The 22,049-nt window shown below is 39.1% G+C and overlaps 1 protein-coding gene across 1 annotated transcript in view; it reads left to right on the top strand.

Moving 5' to 3' along the window:
- LOC103180487 (low-density lipoprotein receptor-related protein 1) overlaps positions 1 to 22,049 on the top strand; it is a 552,054-nt gene that overhangs the window by 225,150 nt on the left and 304,855 nt on the right. The window contains exons 8-9 of the mRNA XM_042336207.1: positions 15,770 to 15,992; positions 19,781 to 19,970. Coding sequence (XP_042192141.1) covers positions 15,770 to 15,992; positions 19,781 to 19,970 — 413 coding nt within the window. The remainder of the gene's footprint in view (positions 1 to 15,769; positions 15,993 to 19,780; positions 19,971 to 22,049) is intronic.

A 22,049-nucleotide genomic window follows, 5' to 3' on the forward strand; every position in this document is an offset into this window, starting at 1 on the left:
TGTAGTATATGAAATAAGATATGTTTAGATATAATTGTTACCTACTAGTTAAATATTATCCTGACATGGGCAAGCAGTGTTAAATAATAGTTTATAAAACATAAGTATGCATGCTTGGTTTGAACCCTATAATGGTTTGATATTAGGTTTTGTCATGAATTTTATTCATTATTGAAATCTGTATTGTCTTGTATGCAGTAAAGACTATTTATTTCCAGATTCATAAGAACTGCCTCCAGCCTTACTGTCACAACATTTCAGACTCAAAGATAAAAGTTCCATAGATTTTTGTTCGATGCAGTTCCTACCTTACAACCTTTCAGCCTCCCTAAGAAATTTTCTTCTTGAGATCTTTAATCACCTGTGAGTTGTCAACCACACTAGCCACATGTGCCTTTGACAGTCGCATATCAATTAAAGTTAGGTCAAAGGTCTCACTCCATTCACAATTTTTATTACAGCTTGAGAATATTGTGCCTTCAAGTGTACTGCCAGTCAATTTGCTCATCACCTCAGATATCGAAAAACTTGCTTTGTGTTGAACACCCAACAGATCCTGTATAAAAACAAAAACAGAGGGAATACAGTATTAAGTTGATATAACAAAGACTATGTCTTTGTTGTATTCTGTCTTTGTTTGTAGCAATAAGCTTGTTCAATGTCCAAATGCACAGTTGACATTTCTGCACAATGGAAATCTCACATCATGGGCTCCTTTGTTTACTTTACTCTCCAAATTCTGCCATTACTCTTTGAACTTTAATATACAATTTTATCCCTTTAATCGGGTATAGTAAGGGACCAGAGAATTAGGATTGAAGTAGTTAACTTAACATAACATAACATAACATAACATAACATAACATAACATAACATAACATAACATAACATGTAGGAGCAGGAGTAGGCCATTCGGCCATTCGAGCCTGCCCCGCCATTCAATCATAGCTGATCTTCCAATCTAACTCCAGCTAATAACCTGACCCTGCCTTATCTCCATATTCCTTAATCCCTTTTGTAATAAGAAATCTATCTATCTCAGTCTTGAATATGTTCAAGGATGAGCGTCAACAGCCTTTTAGGGTAGTGAGTTTCATACATTCACCACCCTTTGAGTGAAGAAGTTCTTCCTCAACTCAGTGCGAAAGGGCTGCCTCTGATTTTAAGATTGTGACCCCTTGTTTTAGTTTCTCCAACCAGGGGAAACAATCTCCCACTATCTACTCTATCGTGCCCTTTGATGATCTTATAGGTTTCTATAAGATCCCCTTTAAGTCTTCTACATTCTAGAAAATATAGGCCCAAATTGGTCAGCCTATCTTTGTAACTCATCCCCTTCATCCCTGTTACTAACCTAATAAATCTACGCTGCACCCCCTCCGAGGCAAGTACATCCTTCCTTAAATGAGGAGACACAGTATTCCAGGTGTGGTCTCACCAGGGCCCTATACAGTTGCAGCAAGACTTCCCTACTCTTATACTCTAATCCTTTCATAATGAATGCTAACATACCGTTCGCCTTCCCAATTGCTGCTGCACCTGCAGACTAATTTTCTGTGATTGGTGTACAAGGACTCTAACCTCTGGACACTAACACATTCCAATATCTCCCCTTCTAAAAAATAACCCGCTCTACTGTTTTTGCTACCCAGGTGGATGACTTCACACTTCCCTACATTATACTTCATCTGCCATCTACCTGCCCAATCACCTAACCTATCTATGTCTCGCTGCATTGCAGATAATCAGGCAATGTCGTCCTCTGTGTTGACACTTCCTCCTAGTTTTGTGTCATCCGCGAATTTAGATATATTATCTTCGATGTCCTCATCTAGATCGTTGATGTAGATGGTAACTAGCTGAGGCCCAAGGACTGATCCTTGTGGCACTTCACTAGTCACATCCCGCCAATCTGAAAAGGACCTGTTTATCCCTACTCTTTGTTTCCTACCAGTTAACCATTCCCCAATCCACGTTAATCTGCTCCCCCCAATTCCATAAACCCTTATCTTTTGGACTAACCTTTTATGTGGAACCTTATCTAATGCCTTCTGGAAGTCCAAATAGACCACTTCCACTGATTCACCCTTATCTAGTTTACTCGAAATATCCTCAAAAAGCTCTATGAGATTTGTTAAACATGACTTCCCTTTTGTAAAGCCATGTTGACTTGGTCTAATTATATTGTGCTCCCCTAAATACTGCACTTCCACATCCTTAATCAATGATTCTAATTTTTTTCCTATCAATCAATGATTCTAAAATTTTTCCTAACTTCAGTAGAGGAGATGACACAAGCATAAGCTTGATGGCCAAATGGCCTTCTTTTATGCTCTCAGTTCTATGATTCTATTCTCAGCTAAAGTGGTCATTAAAATAAATTGAAAGCATATCCACCCTTCCATTGTTATGTGAAAGCATTCAATATAGCTGCTCAGCAAAGCATTAGAAATATAATGAAATGTGTTAAGGATGTCAAGAAGATATTAATCTGGTATACAAATGTTAGAGGTTGTACTAGACTTTCAGTTCAGTCGGTCTATAAAATGTCTCTTGAAATCTCATTATTTATGGAGCAAGGAAGATGCAAATTGGAAAATGCAATTATAAACTCATTTTCTTTGGCTTATTTCAGTTCTCCTAGAGAATATAGTACTCCCCTAATTCATCATACCTGAAAATATGAAGGTTCTTGTCGTTAGAATGATTTAGTAAGAAGTTGCTGCCCTTTGTTACTAGCAATCCATGCCAAAAATACTTTTAATTAAACAGGATTTGGCATAAGTCTTTGCTGTAGAATATCCATGACACAAATGTCATCAATATGAAGGCCTAGCTTCACTCAGGGGGTTGCACAAATAGAAAGGGACAGAGATATCTGCTGAAACGCTACCGATAAACTATCATTGTATCATTCCAATCATTTCGCCCACAAAATATACAGTCAATTCACTTTACAGTATATTCTTTGAAGCGCTTTGAAATGTTTTAAAGGTTTGATAAGGCATTATATCAAATGCAAGGATTATTATTATTTTAGTTAATCTAAAGAAGTGGAAAATGATCAAGTGGTTTCAATAACAAAATTAATTTTTTTAAACTGAAATCCAATAACATAAAGGAAATGAAAGCATCCTACAGCTTTAAAAACAGTCTGAGGTGACACATTACGTGAGCTATTGTGTTTGATTAGCAACGCCTTGTCAGTGATGCTTCACCAATTTGTTTCACAGAGATAGATCTGCAACTTTCTGCTGAAATCCTCTCCCCTCAGTGTCTCAGTATTTGAAAGAGCATAGTTTAGAGGATTGTTCCCATGCTTAAGAACTTTCTTTTACACCTTTTTCAGTTCGATTTCAGTTTAATGAACTGTTTTCAGTTGAGTTATGTCACTGAGCCTTGGAAATCTGATGCAATTACTGTGGGATGATTTGAAATATTGAAAAATCTTTTAGATGACAAAACCATTTCAGGCCAAGATACACTGACGGAACACCATATGGTTTGGGCTTTGGTAAACAAGTTGTTCCGCATGTTTGAAGATGAGAACAATCAGATAAATTGTTCTTCCAGTTACAAAAGAATAAATTGATATTTTACTGATAAGCATTCTGTCCCATTTGTCTCACCAGTCTTCTAGGTGAAGGGAAAGCACAAAGAGAAATAAATCACATGTAAAGCACCAGTGCATGATTTTCTTGACATCAGGGTCAGAAAATATGCTTCTGAGCAACAATCCTGGGTAGCTCAGTTGAGTGAATGCTGGACTTGAAACCAAAGTGTTCTGGGTTACAATTCCAATGGGTACATTCTAAACCCTTCACACTTTCAAGGTCGACAAAATGAATATAACATATCCTCCTTAGGGAAAGTTAGCTGACTTTGCACTGTCCTTAACTCTGCAAGCAAAATCTCTTAATGGTCAGTAGGTCAAACTTGTACAAGTACCATGTTGTGTGGCTTCTTAAAGATGTGCTTCTGCAACAACAAATTACATTTGTATAGCGCCCTACACGTTGGGAGGAAGTCCCAGGGTGCTAGACAGTCAGGGATTTAGATACCAAAGATGCAAGATGAGTGATTTAGTTGGTCAATGCGAGCAATCCATGGTAACTCACCTATTGAGATTTCTCTATTATGTTCTGTACTCATGTCTTGGCTTCTGTCCAGAGCCCTTCTATATAGAAGAAGTTTATCTGGTCTAAAAGTGACCTTCATTACCCCGAACCGGTGCCCTTTGGTCCTGCTGCTTTGGCCTAGTTGAAAGTATTGTTTTGGCTTTCACCATTCCGTTAAGCACCTTTGCATACCTGCGTAACTTCTCCACTGAGATACCTCTTTTCAAGGTTTTCAAGACTGAAATCCTTATCTTATTTAGTCATTTCTTATGGCTCACCCCTCTAACATTTGGGATCAGTCTGTACTGCTTGCATTGCCTCTAGTGCCTGTAAGGTTCTTGTTTTTAAATGATCGTAGTTTTCAAGAACAGAATAGTAGTGTAACAAGCCCTACTGGAGCAAGAAAATGCTGACTGACAGAAAGATGGGAGAACAGAGGACAAAATTTGTCTTGAATCTTGTTGCAGTTGCAGTCATTAGAAAGGGTTTCCTGAACACCCTAATAGCTATGGAATAGTGTTGGATATGTTTAGTCCATGAATAACAATAATAACAATAATAATCCTTGCATTTATATTAGGTTAATCAATATCCTCGCAAGCGGGCGACCTGGGTTCGATCTCTGGCAGGGCCATACCTTGGGAAAGTTTCCTTACACCAGATGCCTAATAATACACCCTTAAGAAAAAGGATCAATAATAATTTGGTCACTCAATCCACAACTATTTGTGGGACACTGCTGTGAGCAATTGGCTGCCACATTTCGCCCACAAAAATGCAGTCAATTTACTTTACAGTGTCAGTGAAGCACTTTGAGACATCTTGAAGACGTGAAAAGCGCTGTATCAAATGCAAAGATTATTATTATTATCTTTGAAAATATAAAAAATATAAAATCTATGCGTTTCCAGTTTCCATAATCCATCCATAATCTTTCCAACGCATTAATTTACCTTAGAAATTTCAAATATTTTACTTTTTAGAGAGTTAGTTTTATGTCCTGTAGGTTTGTATTATAGACTAATAAGTTTTCTTTTTTATCTTCACAGAATTTCAGTGATTATCTCGACTTCCAAAACAATTTCGTCAGTAAACTTTGGGTCAGTAAAATATAAGTCTTCCCTGGTCAAGGCAAGAAACTACGACAAATGAGGCAATAGGATCTAATATCCCAGGATTTCTTCATTAAGTAGATCATGTTGGAGTGAAGCTCTACAAGTCAGTGTGACATATTTCAGATTTGCATAATTAAGTGATCCCATTAGCAATTGCTCATATTAACGAATGATAGTTAGGAATCCAGGAAACAATTTCGCTGTTGAGCTACTTGAATCAACAGGAGTAAACTTTCTTACAGCTGTCTTGCAAGAAGGCTGTCCATGCTCCTAGAAGGAGGGATAAGGAGAGAACAAGGAAAGGCCTCCCACCAGAAGATGACGAGAAGTCTGATTCCAAAGAATGGAACTTCACCCACATGGATATGTCGATTGACACAACATTTCTTTTCTCTTCTACGTGAATCTTAGATTTTGTGAAAACACCATTACACTGCTGTAGAGGAAGACTGAAATGATCCTGCATTTATAAGGTTATTCTTATCATGTTGATGCATTCAATAACTTTTGGTAGAAATATAGATTATTTTCTACTTGCTAAATTTACCAGGCTTTGAGCTATATGCACTTAATGGCACATGCAAAGCAAAATCTGAAGGGAAAATTTGCTGGTATCTGGTAAAGCGGGGTTACTGCTTGAACTACTGGGACTAATTTCAGATCCGAAATGCACAATTAAAGAAAAGTGCCTGATCTTGCAGGACCTCACAAGATTACCCTGTAAGCAAAACCAACATTAAGATGTTCTTTCAATGGATTGCATAACACAATTGGAAATGAAAAGAGAATTTGTCCTTGTGTTCTGGATGATAATCCATCACATAGATTGGTCATTCACTTTGTGGCGGTTTGGCAGACTTTGCTGGACATTGCATGGCTGATGTTTCCCCCTACAAAAAACAGTCACTACATTTGATGGTTATTACTGTAAAGTGGTTTGAGATGTTTCATCTCTGATAAGGCACATTAAAAATTCAAGTTCTTTCTTGGAGTGAAGCCATTGTCAATTTGCCCTCACAGCATTTATACCGCAATTACACAAATCAAAGGGCTGTTGAACCTGCTGGTCTCAGCAGCTGTACAACAGCACTATTTAGTGCTACTGAATATGATTTATATGCATTACAATACTAACATAGATAATGTCAGTCATTTTAGTTCTCAACTGGTGATAAAAAGCAAACAATGTGTAAAGATTATATTCTTTGCAGTTACAGAATTCTAAAAGAAGCAAACATATGAAAAAGATTTTTCACTCTAAGTGTACATGAAGTTGTCTGTATCATAATTTCTATCTTGATTTATTTTCTGTTTTCTTGTTACTGTTGTGCATTGTGGATATTGGACCTTCATCTAGTTGCTCAGTAAGAAAAAAATCAGAGTTGACTTTACTGCTATCAAATGATTTTGGTTCAAAACTAAGCATCATGATTTACAGCTTCATCTATAAAGTCAAGGTCGAGACAATCCTTGGTTAAGTGGAATTTTAAGACAGTGTTAGCACTTGTTGATTTAAAATAAGTTGACAAAATATCCACAACATATAAATATGCAAGACGGGTGAATTGCTATTGCCTTGAGGGAGAAAGGATGCATGGAATGCCTAGTCCATTCATGAGCAAAACATAGATTAGATTTAAAGCATGTAATATATGTCATTTCAATTTGGGAGCAGAGACAGCTTTAATGTCGCAAACAAAAAAAGCATATGTGAACGGATGACTTTCAATTAGGTCACAGATTCAATGGCAGCAATCTCTTAAATTCAGATTCCTTTGACTCTGTTGATTAAGCTTTGTCAGTTCTGGATCAGGGCAAATTTCCTACAGTTGAATGTGAACAAGACTGAGGCCCTCCTGATTGGCTCGCACCAGCGCCGCTGCACCTCAGGCTCTGGCAGCATCAACCTCCATGGTTGCACACGACAACTCACCAAACCAGTCAGGAACCTAGGTGTCTTGTTCGACCCTCAACTGTCTTTTCTTCCCATGACCCGCTCTGCCTTCCCTCACCTCCGTAACATCACCCGACTCCGCCACTACCTCACCCCTTAGGCCGCTGAAACTCTTGTTCATGCCTTCATCACCTCCAGGCTCGTCTATGCAAATGTCCTGCTTGTCGGCCTTCCCAACTCCTCCCTCCACAAGTTGCAGATAATCCAGAACTCTGCAGCCCATGTCCTCTCCCGCACCAAACTCCCCATCTCTCCCATTCTCGCCCGAGTCCATAGGCTCCCTATCCTTCAGAGGATCCAGTTCAAGATCCTGGTCCTCACCTACAAAGCCCTCCATAGCCTCACTCCACCCTACCTCTGTGACCTCCTAACCCCTACCAACCCGCCCGCTCCCTCCACTCAGATGGCTCTGGCCTGCTCCACGTCCCCCGACTCACCCACCCCACCATTGGCGGGAGAGCCTTCAGCCACTCTGCCCTCCAGAATTCCCTCCGCCAATCATTCCGCCTCGCCCCCTCCTTAGTCTCCTTCAAGTCCAGCTCAAAACCCTCCTCTTCGACCATGTCATCAGTCACCCCACTTCCCCTCCCTCCCTTCTCCCTCCCTGACCCCAGCTCGGGTCTGAAATTTTGTACACTATCCAGCGCCTTGGGACGTCCTCCTGAGGTGAAAGGCGCTACACAAATGTAATCTTGTTGTTGTTGAAAAGCAACAGCCATTTGCGCACAGCAGTTTCCCACAAACAGTCGTGGATTGAGTGACTAATTTTATTTTCGAGGGATTATTCCCCCGGAGAGTGATCTGCCAAAAGACTAACAACAACAACATCTTTGATTTAGGCAACAGTTCCTTCTCAAATAATGAGTATAAGTGGTACTGGAAACCTGTTAGGAGAGACAATTTTATTTTATTTTTTTTGTAGACTTTTATTTGTGGAAAGTATCCTAATCTCACGACACACAAAAAGCAAATAAATGGACAACAAAGTGTCTACTAGCCTTTGTTTGAGGAAGTGTAAATGCTGCGAAACACTTTTGATATTATTTTAATCTTAATGAGGGACTGATAATGATTAAAAGGTGACTAAGACGTGATATTCAACACTATTTGTGGGTCAGTAGTAACAATGCCTATCTTAATAGCTATTTTCAACGTACTGTTGCTGCCAATGGAATTGCCATCCAAATCCTGTGGCTTTTTCTTCAGATAGTGACAAATGCTTCCAAGCAAAATACCACTTTAGATTCAATGCATTAGGGGCTCTTTATGTCTTTAATTACATACAGTATTTCTATAATATTTAGAGCTGCAATGTGCAGGGCACACAAGACCTATCTGCATCAGAAAGATGCCCTAGCACATTGAGGTTTTGGACTTGTTTGCTTTACGGATATGATGGCAGGTTCTGTAATTAAGGGTTAGCTGAGACTGCTGGAGAGATTGAACAAGGGACAGAACTATAGCCATTGTCGTAAATCCCTACACATCTCAAAAAGGCAGTGCATCCATGTCATCAGGAACATATGTCAACATTTGCAGGAGGATTCATTTTAGTTGTAGAAATTACCCAAAGTGTTCACATAGTTTTGAAATTGGAATCTTCCAGGCATTGCCTGATGCTTATATTGGACCAGCATTGCTCAGTTTACCATGTATAGATGTAATCCATAGACAATATTCCCATTAAAAGACTGAATGAAAAGATTTTTCTTCAGCAAATAACATAATAATAATTAATATAGCAATGTACTTAATAGTTAATTAATAAGAATAATTTGATGTAGCACCTTATCACTTTGTTGAGATGTCTCAAGGCATTTCAAAGGAATTACTCTGAAGTGTAATGTCTGTGTATTTTTAGGCAAATGCGGCAGCAAAGTTCCATAAAGTTTCGCCCACAAAATATACAGTCAATTCACTTTACAGTATATTCTGTGAAGCGCTTCGAGATATCTCAAAGATGTGATAAGGCACTATATCAAATGCAAGGATTATTATAAGGATCCATAAAATGTATCAATGTCATGGGATCTTTAACGTCCACCTGAACAAGCAGACACGACTTGATTTAACTTTCCATTCTGAAGAATACATCTCCAACAATACAATGCATTGGAGTGTGAAGTGTCAGCCAAGATAATGTGAGCTCAAAGTCTCGATGTGGGGTTGGAATCCACAACCTTTTGATTAAGGGCAAGACTGTTACCAACTGAGCCAAGCTATCAATGCTTATAAATGATGCTGTGTATATTCTTAAGATTAGGAACATGAAAGTCGATTGGACTTTTAAATATTGGCACATGGAATGTGTTAAAAACGAGAGTCATATATAATGTGGAGATCTGTAGCTCATTGGTTAGAGTGCTCACCTCGCAAGCCAGAGATCTGGGTCTGATTCCCGGCAGGGCGAAAGCTTGGATGAGTTTCCTTACTCTACACTCCCAATAAAAATCCCTCAAAAAAACAAACTAATAAAAATAATGATAGTAATTTGGTCACTCAATTCACATCTGTTTGTGGGACACCACTGTACGCAATTGGCTGGTGTGTTTCGCCCACAAATATACAGTCAATTCACTTTACAGAATATTCTGTGAAGCGCTTTGAGGCGTCTAGAAGATGTGAAAAGCACTATATCAAAGGCAAGGAGTATTTATTATTATTATTATAATTGGGATTTAGCTCTCAAGATAAAGTAAATGAGTTGTAAATAGAGATTCTGGAACTCGACTTGAACTCATGCTAAGGACCATGAGCCTCCCCAAAATATAAATACAGATATACTGTGTTCTAATCTTAAATGCACTCATTATATCGAAGAGTCTTGTTAACTGTTCCTAACAGTTTACAGTAGACCCACAGATGACACTCCCATTCTTCTGGAAACAGAACATCATGGTTCTCGGTAGAATACTGGAATGAAGAAACATCCAGTATATGTGATGAATGTTACTTTTTTATGTAAATATAATAAGAAACAACAAACTTGTTGCAACCAAATTGTGTGGACATATAATTGCTCCTTGATATCCCACTAGTGATTGGTCTGTAAAAAGGTTTACATGCCATCCAGTCAGACCTTAGATTGAATACTATTCCCATTCTAGTTCGGTTTGTTGGCTCTCACTATCCATTTACTAAATGTTGTCATATATGATTTTTTGCAGAATGAGACCTACCCTGATGGTGATCAGAAATGTGACCAATAGGGTTAGATGAGGCTGAATATGAGTATCACTGACAGTTGTTGTGATAAATGAATCTTCAGGGAAGTGTAAAGTGGTCCCTATGGAAAGATTTCTGGAGAAATGAATCTTCAATCCATGTAATAGTGCAAATTCCAGAATATACTGAGCTTTATAATAGATCCCAGAACCAAAATTGAAATGTATGCCTTTCAAATGGATTTGTTTAGTTCCTGAAGGTCTATATCTAATATAAGTAATCGTAAATGCATACTGCAAGGACTTCAGAATACATTTCAGCCTGCTTTTCAGTCAAAGTTTTTAGGCCTTAAATGGATTGAAAGTTTTTGAATTTGGCAAAAATAATATTCTTAGTATTGACTTTGATTTGTCCCAAGAGGAAAAGGAACCTTTTGTATTTTACGGTTGGCAACTTCTCTCCAACCATAAATTTCTTCAACAATAACAACAGCAACAACATGCAATATCGCATAGGGTAGCATCTCAGAGCACTTAGCCTCATGCCCTAGCACCTCCCAATCTCTGTGTTACTGTTCAACTCCACTCTCATGCTCTGCTCAACAAACTCTGTTCTGCTGCATGTCACCCTGCTCCACAATCAGTGGCTGCTCCTTCAGCAACTATATACTAAAGCTCTGGAAATCCCTCCACTTACCCCTTTAGCTCATCTCCACTCTATCTTTAAAATCCCATCTAAAATCAACTGCTACATAAACGCAAATTGCTGTTGTTGAATTTGTAAGTGTTGTGACAGTCTGAAATGATCTTAATTCAGCTTCCAATGGAATGTCCAGGCGTGGCAAATTAACTGGGATTTGGTTCAGTACCCCTTCTGAAAGATTGCTTAATCCCCATTGTGGATGTTACTGTGGTCCACTTTTAAAAAAAGCCAGCTATTGACCTTGTTGGAATGTTTCCCATACCTGACAATAAGACTTTCCCAAAATAGGGCGATAATCTATTCAATCTATTTTAACCCCCCAATCTGAAAATAGGCATCTGGTTCATCGGCAGGACCTGGAAGGGCAGACCAGTTATTGGGGGCAATGAGTCATCCCACTCAGCACCTATTAACCCTGCAAGGTAAAGCCCTAATGGGTAGGGTGGTCCTAACTTGACAAACAACAGGGGTAAACTTGCCAGACCACAATATCAATGGCAAGCTATGTGAGTTTTTAACTGGTTAGATGGCAGCAGTACCTCAACGTATACTCCAAGCCATGGCTCTTGCCAACCAGTGACTAATACTTTCCAGAGTTAAGTAATCAGGATGTGTCCCTCCAGGGAGAGAGTGCGCATTCCGTTCCAACAATCTTTCTCTGGAATTTCCATGTGTAGGTGGGATGCATGGAATCCTCAGCTTGGTTTGGGTACTCTTAAGCATGGTGATGGTTTTTGGATTTGTTAGACACCCGGCTGACCAAAAAATAAATAAATCTGAAAATATGTGTTGCTCAGTGAGTGGGTTTATGTGATGTATGATGGCAAGCCATTCAGACCAAGTGGGTTCTATGTCTCCTCTATGTTAAATGTGCCAATCCTGCTCAGGGAGTTGGTAGACATGCCTTGAGCTAGTTAGCAGAAACTTCACTGATTTATGTTGAGGAAACGTTCCTGTTGCTCAACATAAATCAGTTACTTTTGCTAGAAATGTGTGTATTTGGGGATGAACTAGGAACCTCGCTGTGGAGAAACGCAAGTGTGAACAAATCACCTGTTGCTTTACTTTGTCTCACTTTTCTGCCCCAGATAAAACAGTGCATTATTTATGAGTTGACTGATGGTAGCTGCTCTCGATACACAAAAGAATGCCTCAATTTACTTTGGGTAAAATAATAATAATTATAATCCTTGCAGTTGGTATAACGCCTTATCATGTCATTGAGGTGTCTCAAAGTGCTTCATAGGATATACTGTAAAGTGGATTGACTGTATTTTGTGGGTGAAATGCAGCAGCCGGTTTGCGCACAGCAATGTCCCACAAACAGCCGTAGAATGAGTGATCAATTTTATTTGCGGGCTGTTGGACAGACACCTGGTGAAACTCACTTCGCTTTTCATTTAGTGCCATGGGATTTTTAACATTCACCTGAACAGGCAGAAGGGTTCCTTGGTTTGACATCTCATTTGAAGGACGCGACCTCCGACAATGCAACACCAGTGCACTGCATTGAAGTATCAGCTTAGACGATTGGCGGATCACTTTTCCAGAACCAATAATCCCTTCAAAAAAAAATAATAATAACTTGGTCACTCAATCCATGGGACATTTCTGTGCGCAATTGGATTCCGCGTTTTACCCACAAAGTATACAGTCAATTCACTTTACAGTACAGATGGAGGAAGGTGGGGCGAGATTATTTGGCATTTATAGTGTCTTCAAATTCATGTGAATCTCGGCCCAGTGCTGTTAATGAAGTAGAGCAGTTTGTTAAAATTCCCATAAGTACGAATGACCCATAGTTCACAAGCAGCATAAGCAACAGTGAATCACATGGGCTTGAGATCTCTGATGCCATGTTGTATAGCTGTACTAACATGTACTGAAAAGCTGACTCCAGAAAATGTGCTGTGTTGCAAAGTGCAAAGGGAATACGGTGATTTCTCTATTGGAGGGAGGAGGGAGGATTGAAGTGGAAATAAGGCAGTTCCTCAAGGGAAAAGAGGCGAAAATCAAAAAGCAAGTCAGCTCGAGTTAATTTTGCATATGTGCTCGTAACCAGCTCAAGAGTACCATTAGCAGAGCTCTGAGAGAAGCTTGTTTACCTGCTCCTTCAGTTAAAGCTATTGTGCTACAGGAGGAAGAAAAATCTGAGGTCCAGCTGTTCGTGCTGGTGGTTGGTGGGGGGAGGTGTTTTAAATGTGTTTCTCACAAATATAATCCTCCCCTACCACATTTTTATGTGTTGTTGTTCGTATTTGCGTAAAGGTACCCTCTCAAATTTCCACTATCGTACCGAAAAGTGCCTTGATCAGTGCAAATGCTGAGGTGTTAATCGTTTGTTCTGCTTGCTTTTCTAGTGCATTTTTGGCATTTTTCCTTGCCTCCTAAAAAGCAACTATAAAGTTTAGTATTGCTCAAGTTGTATTTTATTGTCTTACTGCCGCTATTAAATAGTGTTTATTGTGCCAACACTTTATTGCAGCGTGCTAGCAGTGTGGGAGACTCCTCCCAGCAGCAGAAGCATTAAATTTTTGCAGCGTGATATCATGGAAAAGGGCAAGGTTAAATCTTATTTAGTATTAAAGGGATTGCTGTGCATTTCTTAAGAGCGGGCTGGCATCTTGCCCACAGCTCAACACTGCCACTGTGCCGCTGTTTACTCAAAATCATTTAAGATGATAAGCAAAAATCTGGAGCTAAAGAATCCTTATAGTTTTAGAGAAATTTTCCCCCAGCTTTATTCTTTGATACACTAAGAACTTAAAGAGAAAATTGTACGTTTCATCTTCCTTTGTCTTGTGCGATCCTGATTAGTAGCAATATGCAGGAATCCATTCAAATGGGCATGTTAATATTAATTACATGGAAACTCATCTGCGTGCCACCATTTAATAAAAATCGTATATTTTAGTGATATTGCTGCAAGACTCTAATTGTAGTAAGTGAATTGATCACCTTTCATGTTGTGAATTATTTTTGTTGTGAAGAAACCAGTCTGGCTAGGGTATATATGAATACGTGATTGTGATGTGCTCCTTTAACGACAGCAACAAAGCTCATGGATAGTACAGCATAGGATGGAAAACTGAAGAGGTGGAAGATTTGTTCAGCCAAACAATTATCTATATCATAGACAAGAATCCAAACTTTGTTTGTCTTAGATGGGTTGTGCTGTGCTGTGCGTCAAGCACAATATTAAATATTAATAATTAATTTGAAAGAACTTGAAACCATTTGAGAACAGGAACCTGTGATCGTATCCTTTTCCTTTAGCAATGATAAACCAAAAACGCAATTATGTAATCTGTGCAATGATCCTTTGCATCAAATTAATGTAGTGTTTGTTAAAGAATGTCATTAATGTGCACATATGTATATGAGGAAAGAAACATTTATTCTGTGAAATTGATTATTTGGAAAAACATTTTAAAGTGGTAAGGAACACATGTTTTCTGTAAAAAGATACAACAACAATTTGGATTTATATTGCGCCCTCCACGCCGGACGGCGTCTCAGAGCGCTTTACAGTTTCGGATCCCGGGACCGAGCCAGGGGGAGGGGGGGAAACAACAACAACAACACGATTCCATTTATAGAGCGCCTTTCACGTCGGGAGGACGTCCCAAGGCGCTGTACAGTTGGGTCAGGACCCGAGCAGAGGGGAAATGGTCAGGGTGAGGGGAGGGAAGGGAGGGAGCGAGGAGGGGGTAGAGAGTCGAGAGGGGAGCTGAAGGCACGGTCAAAGAGAAAGGTCTTGAGAAATGTGACCAAAGGCACAGTCGAAAAGAAAGCTATTGTATGTTCGCATTATTCTGTGAGGAAGACGAACATGACCCAGTTTTGAGTATGTGGTTACATTTCAACATTTATCTGGGAACATTGTACAAAGATTGATATGTTTAGACTATTCACATTAAATAATTAGCAGGAAACTGTAAAACTGGGAGAAGATAGTTTAGAAATGAACGCAATCTGGATACTTAATAAATTGGAAAATAAATTGCGGAAAATAACAACTTAAATCCTCTACATCCAAATATGATATGATCTGGGTTGGGCACCGATTTGACAGAAAAGTGGCTCCGTTGAAACAATGTCATTTTCAGAGTATAAATAGAAAATGCAGAATAATAAATGACTTTGATTGTTGTACCTTGCATAACATTAAAGGCAAGGGAACTTGTTGACTGGTAGGAATCTGTGCTCTTGAAGCAGTGCTCTTCCCCTGTCAATCCTGATGTCAGGTAACAGTCCTGGCGAGATTTGATTGTTCTTATTGCAGTATCACTTTGCTGCCAAATTGCTGCCAGGGATTATTTCAGATGGTATGGCCCATAGGTTCAGAAATGTGTGAAGGTAAGTAATGAGCACCGGTGGGCAATATATTGGTGCAGGTAATGGGAAAATAATTCTTTATTACAGGAGGCAGGGAACGCTGGGAAAAACACATTTTTGTTTTGACTGAACCGTGCATTCTGTTGAAAATACCTTTACTGAATTGAAATACTATGCACTTCAAAAAGAAAATAACTGTTGTTTCACACATCTTGCAATGTTTATGCCCAAATTTTCAATCTTTTTTTTTAGGGTTCTTTTTACAATCCAATAAAAGAGTTAATAACATGTTTTTCGGACAGATGGATGGACGCATCGGCAGATCATCTTTTACTTTTTTCTTAATAATTCTTTTAATAATCTTGATTTTTTTTCAGAAAACTCTTCTTTACTGACTACGGAGATGTTGCCAAGATTGAAAGATGTGATATGGATGGTCAGCGCAGAACCAGGATAGTGGACAGTAAAATAGAACAACCGTATGCCATCACACTTGACTTGGTGACTAAATTAGTCTACTGGGCAGATCTCTATCTGGATTACATTGAAGTGGTAGATTATGAGGGAAGAAACAGACATACAATTATACACGGAAGTGATGTGAGTACCGCTTATTCTGCTTCTTTTTCAGAGAGATGAATGGTTTTATTTGATGTGAGAAAAAGAAACTTGAAAACATTACATTTTGTCATCGAAACATTGCCTAATCAGTTTGCTTCCACTTTGTACTTTTTCAACCTATCAGGACGTGTTCTGTACGTGAAGTATAAATCATGCAGATGTGATGAATTCCAACGCATGATCATTTATGCGATAAAACACTATCCTTTCCATCTCTGCCGCTTTGCCTTTATTGCGGTTTGTAGATTTCTCTCCTCACCCACGCATTCTTAATGGCCCTGCTATAATGGATGGATTTCCCTGCAACATTTCATTAATTCACTGGCCCTCGTACAATTTGATCCCTTCCATGGCTTGATTTCTGATGGTTTTTGACGGTCCTTTGCAAAACTAATTTGTCAGGTTCATTCGAGTGGGTATAAATCAACAACATTGAATGTTTTGGAGAATTCCACATTCTTAGGAATCTAATGCCTCATTCTTCTATAAGGGAAACACTATTGTTCAAGCAAATAGAATATTGGGGAGGAGGAAACTTTGATTTGCCCCTCAGCCCATATGTGTGTCAGCTGCACTCTCACCTCTGAGTGAGAAGGTTGTGGCTTCAAGCCCCAGTTCAGGATTTGGAATCGCAGAGTGGAAGCGGACACTCCAATGCAGTGCTGAGGGTGTGCTGCAATGCTGGAGGCGCCATCCTTTGGATGAGATGTTAACCTCAGGTCCTGTCTGCCTGTTCGGGTGGGAGTTAAAGATCCCATGGCACAAAAAGAGAAGGGAGTTTCTCCTGGTGTCCTTGCTAACAATCCCCCAGTAAAAAAATTGGTCAGTCACCGCGTAGCTGTTTGTGAGAAATTGCTATGCTCAACTGGCTGCCCTATTTCACCCACAAAATAAAGTCAATGTACTTTAAAATATATCCTGTGAAACGCTTTGAGTCGTCTCAATGATGTGATAAGGCACTATATCAAATGCAAGGATCATTATCACTATTATTATTATTATTATCTAGAAGTACAACATTGGGTATTCGTTTCAAAGTTTTCTTCAAAGTTTTGGAGCAGTCAAATGAAGAGACCCAGAGTGTGCGCTTGCTCACTTCAAGGATATAGTTGTTCTTTACCTATAGTCAAAGCTGACACTCCAATGCAATACTGGGCTGTGCTGGAGGTACTGACCTTTGGCTGAGATGTTAAAATGAGGTGCCGTCTGCCTGTTCGTGTGGACGTTAAAGATCCCATGGCAAAGGGAAGTTAGCTGCTTGTGTTTTCCAAACCTAGTCACGAAAGTGAACATAATGGGATACATATAAAATTTGCTGGCTGCCTTGTATAACATTTCCTGGTGTGTAAAATCCACTATATTAGCTACACTGATTTGTTCTAGCAACAAAACTATATTCTAAACATTTATTGGAATGCCCTCTCCAAAGCCCATTAACTATTTTGCCCAGTACAGGCAAATAAAACTTTATTTAAATGTCAATTTATTTACCTCGGGAGTATATATTATAAAGTCAGATGCTTGATTTGTGATTGGGATAACATTATATTTCAGGGCGCTTGCAGTGCAGGAGATGACTTTATATTTTGTATGAAAGCACATCCAATCTTAATGGAAATCTGCAGTTATCTTTCTTTTTTCCTTTATTGTTGACTATTTCTCTCTCTCCCTCCCTCCCTCCCTCCCTCCCTCCCTCCCTCCCTCCCTCCCTCCCCCCCCCTCCCTCCCTCCCTCCCTCCCTCCCTCCCTCCCTCCCTCCCTCTCTCATTCTGAATACACTGAGCCACCATAGTGAGCAAGTACATCATCTGCGTTGGATATAATAATAATAATAATCTTTACATTTGATATAGCGCCTGATGTAGCATCATTGATTAGTCTCAAAGCGCTTCACAGAATATATTGTAAAGTGAATTGATTGTACATCTTGTGCGTGAAACGTGGCAGCCAATTGTGCACAGCAGCGTCCCACAAAGAGTCATGGATTGAGTAACCAAATTATTATTACTATATTAACAATATAGCAATATAGATATTGTTTATATTCTTCTGCCCTCCATAACTGGACCCAAAAGCAAATGTAATTGGACACATATAACAGTTGTTAACTGTCTTCTATAACATTTTCTGGTGTGTTACATCCAGTATATTGGTTGCACTATTATGAAAGTCACAGATGCATAGGTTTTAAGCAGTCATTTACCAAATGAATAATTTGTTAACAAAAGCAATAATTAGAGTGTAAGTTAAGTCCTACTTTACATCAGTGGATGGTTCAGGCACATCGAGGGCAGAAGGGCAAATTGTGACAACCTTTCACCACTTGATGTCTACAGTCAGTAGTGTAAACTTCCTATTATATATAGTATGGTGGCGTGCCTTTAGTCAACACTTACATAATTTACCCCATTAAGCTTTAATAATATTAGAATTAATAGCAATTTTGTTTTTTCCCGAGCTTCATGAGTTCACTAACAATCTGTCATGCAATTCATCTGAAAACCATTAGTGGGGAAAATAATGTACATGTACAGATAAATATGCAATTTGTTCAAGAAAGTAATTTCCATTCTGTAAAACACAGGAACAAGAGGAGGCCATTCAACCCATCAAGCTGTGTTGCTAGATTATAGCAATTCTTTCCATCTATTTTCTTTTATTTTATCCATAGCTTTACTTCCAATGTATTTCCCCATGAAATATCCCAATCGATTCTCTCATTCAATTCTTCCACCATACACAAAGTTCAAATAATTCAAGTCCGCCGCCCAGATACTCACCACACAAAATTCCGTACCCTGGTCACACCAGTCCTTGCCAAGCTCCACTGGCTTCCAATCACCGAATCGATTGATTTCAAGATACTCTCCCTCGTTTTCAAATCCCTTCGTGCCCTCGCACCTCCCTACCTATCCGATCTGCTTGCACCCCACTCCATCACCCGCTGTTTCTGGTTGGTTGGCTCCGGCCTCTGTTTGGCCCTTGTGCCCTCCCCACCATCGGTGGCCGTGCCTTCAGCCACTACCTCCTGAAATTCTGGAAATCTCTCCTTCAATCCCTCCACCTTGCTCCCTCCCTCCCCACTTTCAAATCCTGCCTAAAGACCCTACTTTTTGATCGTGCTTACGGTCACCTCCCCCCCCCCTCTCTCCCTGACTAAGGTGTCAGACTCCGCCACTGTCAAGTACTCTGGGATGCTACCCCAAGTGAAGGGCGCTGTATAAATGCAAGTTGTTGTTGTGGTTTTACTGCCTTCTGGAGCAATGCTGCATGATCTCATAATCCACTGATCTCAATTCTAACCTAATTGTCTTCGCTTTAATTTTAATAGTAAATGCCCTTGCTTTAGATGCCTCCATAAGAGGGAAGAGTTGCTAATCTGAGATAGTCTTAATGTTTTCATGTAATGTTGTAAATTTTAAAAACAGCACGTTAGTGATAATGTTTTTATTTTGTTTTATGTGTTCATCCAAAGGTGCTGAACCATTTGACAAGTGTTAAAATAGATCGGTGTGTGTGTAAAAAAATACATGTGAAGGTTTGAATGGTGATTTTGAAATAATTTGTGTTATAATAATGAAGTAATATGTGTGACTGCAACAGTTAGACAGGGTTTTGCACATGCTACTGATGAATAAATCATTGCAGTGCTGACGGATGTAGTCTGAAATGCAGTCGTAAATCAGAAAGCTAGCTGATTTATTATGTAAGAAATTACGCAGTAATCATTTCGCAGATGGCAACAGTAAGTTATCTTTTATTTGCAGGTTAGACATCTTTACAGTTTGGCACTGTTTGAAAACTTCATCTATGTCATTAACTTGGATAATTTCACTGCTAAATACAAAGTAACGATCTCAAAAATCAACCGATTCAATGGAACAGATGTTCAGACACTAACCCGACTAGAGAATGCCAAAGTCTTAGACGTCTACCATAAAAGAAGGCAACCAACAGGTAAAGGGCACATTTTAAAACCTTTGATTTTGCTGCTCTTGTTTTTCTGCTACAAATGAGCATTTCTGAATGACATCAACCCTTTTGGGTGGACTGGGCTGGTGCATTTTTATTTAAAGGACTTCAGTTCAAGTTAAGCTTTGACAGAGTGGATGATGGTCTCCTCTGAGAACTGTTAAGGATCTTTTGTGAAATAAGTGTTAGTAGTCCCAGGCCATTTCCCAATGGGCACGAGTGCATAGCATGAAGCTTTTGCCAACTTCAGCATTAATTTAGCAGTCAGGATACACTGTGATGAGAATGGTAATGTCACCAATGTAGTGGGAGCTTGTGTTCTGAGGAGGGTTGGGCTGAGTAGTCATGCAGCTTTCCTCCTGACACCTGCCATAATTTGCCCAGAAAGCATTTAAAGTAGAACAGTTGCAAAAAAAATCTGTACATCTCCAACCAATATGTACGACTTTGCACATCTTCAAACTGGTCACCTCAGATCTATGTTAGAATAACCTGCGATTGCTTAAATTTTTTTTTGCCTGGAAGTCTGGTATCCCATGTGGACAAGAGCAGAACCTTCCACTCCGTTTTTGTTATTTTCTACATCATATATTCCCACAATTAAACCAGTGGCACGGAGATGATTACTGTATGTGGCTCGAGTCACGGCATAACAATTGTGTATCTTTCTTTATTAAAACTCTTAATTTGCCTCCAGTGCTCAGGTTCTCCCTCCCTCAGCTTCAGCACTTCAGTGGTTAGGGCCGAGGATTATACATGCTCCCGATCACAGGGCCAATGGCTAAACCAGGATGGTATTCTGTGAAACAGCCATCAACTGCCAGTACTTGGGTTGATTTAAAGAGTAACGGATATTCAGGATGGCAACCCAACAATTGTGAACAAAGGCCTATGTTTGAGGGGGTGTTCGGACAGACCCCAGATAAGTCAATAATGAACGACTGAAATTCCATAGTTTTTTTTAGATCAATTCAATGTAGTGATTATCACAAAAAATCTGTTATTGAAATGCTTGATTTTTCTTTTAATATTTTGTTTTAACGTTCTCGGGAGCTGAGTAATGTCTTTACGCCAAACTTTGTGAGTGCTCACCAGTCATGCAAAATAATGACAGAACAAAAAGAAAAAAACAGGCAATAGTTCATCATGATTCTTTTGAACTGACTTGTTTTAAGGGAAAAAGAAAAATCCTGAGAGCTGGGCTGTCTTCATAATATAATTTGTAATATTTGTAATAAATGGCTCCTATAAAAGGCTTTCCTTTAACCCTTGATCAATAATCATTTCTCCACCAAATATACGGCAAATTTCATTGGATTGTGTTCAACATCTAACACTCCGTGATTTCAGAAGCCACATTTGCTTCCTTTGCATTTACACGACATTCATCATGAAAACTGACAACTGTTTTTGTTGCTGTCACTTGAAAAAACGAATTGTGATTGTCAACCAAGGCAAGAAATCCTTCCTTCTCATTCAGAGCTTGAAATGGAAAAAAAAGCCTAGTGAAATAATAAAACTGTACCAAACTATATCATAACTATTTGTATTGTAACATTACACAACTTATTGATTATGTATAATTGTTAAATTATCACTCTAGGTGCTCATTTAATACCTTAAAGTTGAGTTGTGCACTATATTTATTAAAAGTTCATTAATATCAGTATTAGAAACAAATTAAGGCTTGAAAGTCTTGCTCTGTTTTCCATCCGTGAAATTAAATTAATGAATTTAGGGATTAAAAAGAGGGATGGTATAATAATACAATTTATTGGCACACTGTCCTTTCATTGCTGGGATCTGGATTTCAATTTAGACCAGACCAACTGAGTAAAATTCCCCACTGTTGGCCTGCTCTGATGATGGTACATGAAAGAGTTCGCATAATCTCAACTGAATTGCTGATTCACGTGAATCCACACCATAAAATTGAATCCAATTGCACATTCAGACAGATCAGGCTGTCGAGAAGGGAAAATGTGGGAAATATTATTCTCATACTAGCATTGAGGAATAGCATCATAGAATGATAGAGATTCCAACGTAGGAGGAATCATTTTG

The sequence above is a fragment of the Callorhinchus milii genome, unplaced genomic scaffold (genome assembly GCF_018977255.1).
Source record: "Callorhinchus milii isolate IMCB2004 unplaced genomic scaffold, IMCB_Cmil_1.0 Scaffold6, whole genome shotgun sequence".
Lineage (NCBI taxonomy): Eukaryota > Metazoa > Chordata > Chondrichthyes > Chimaeriformes > Callorhinchidae > Callorhinchus > Callorhinchus milii.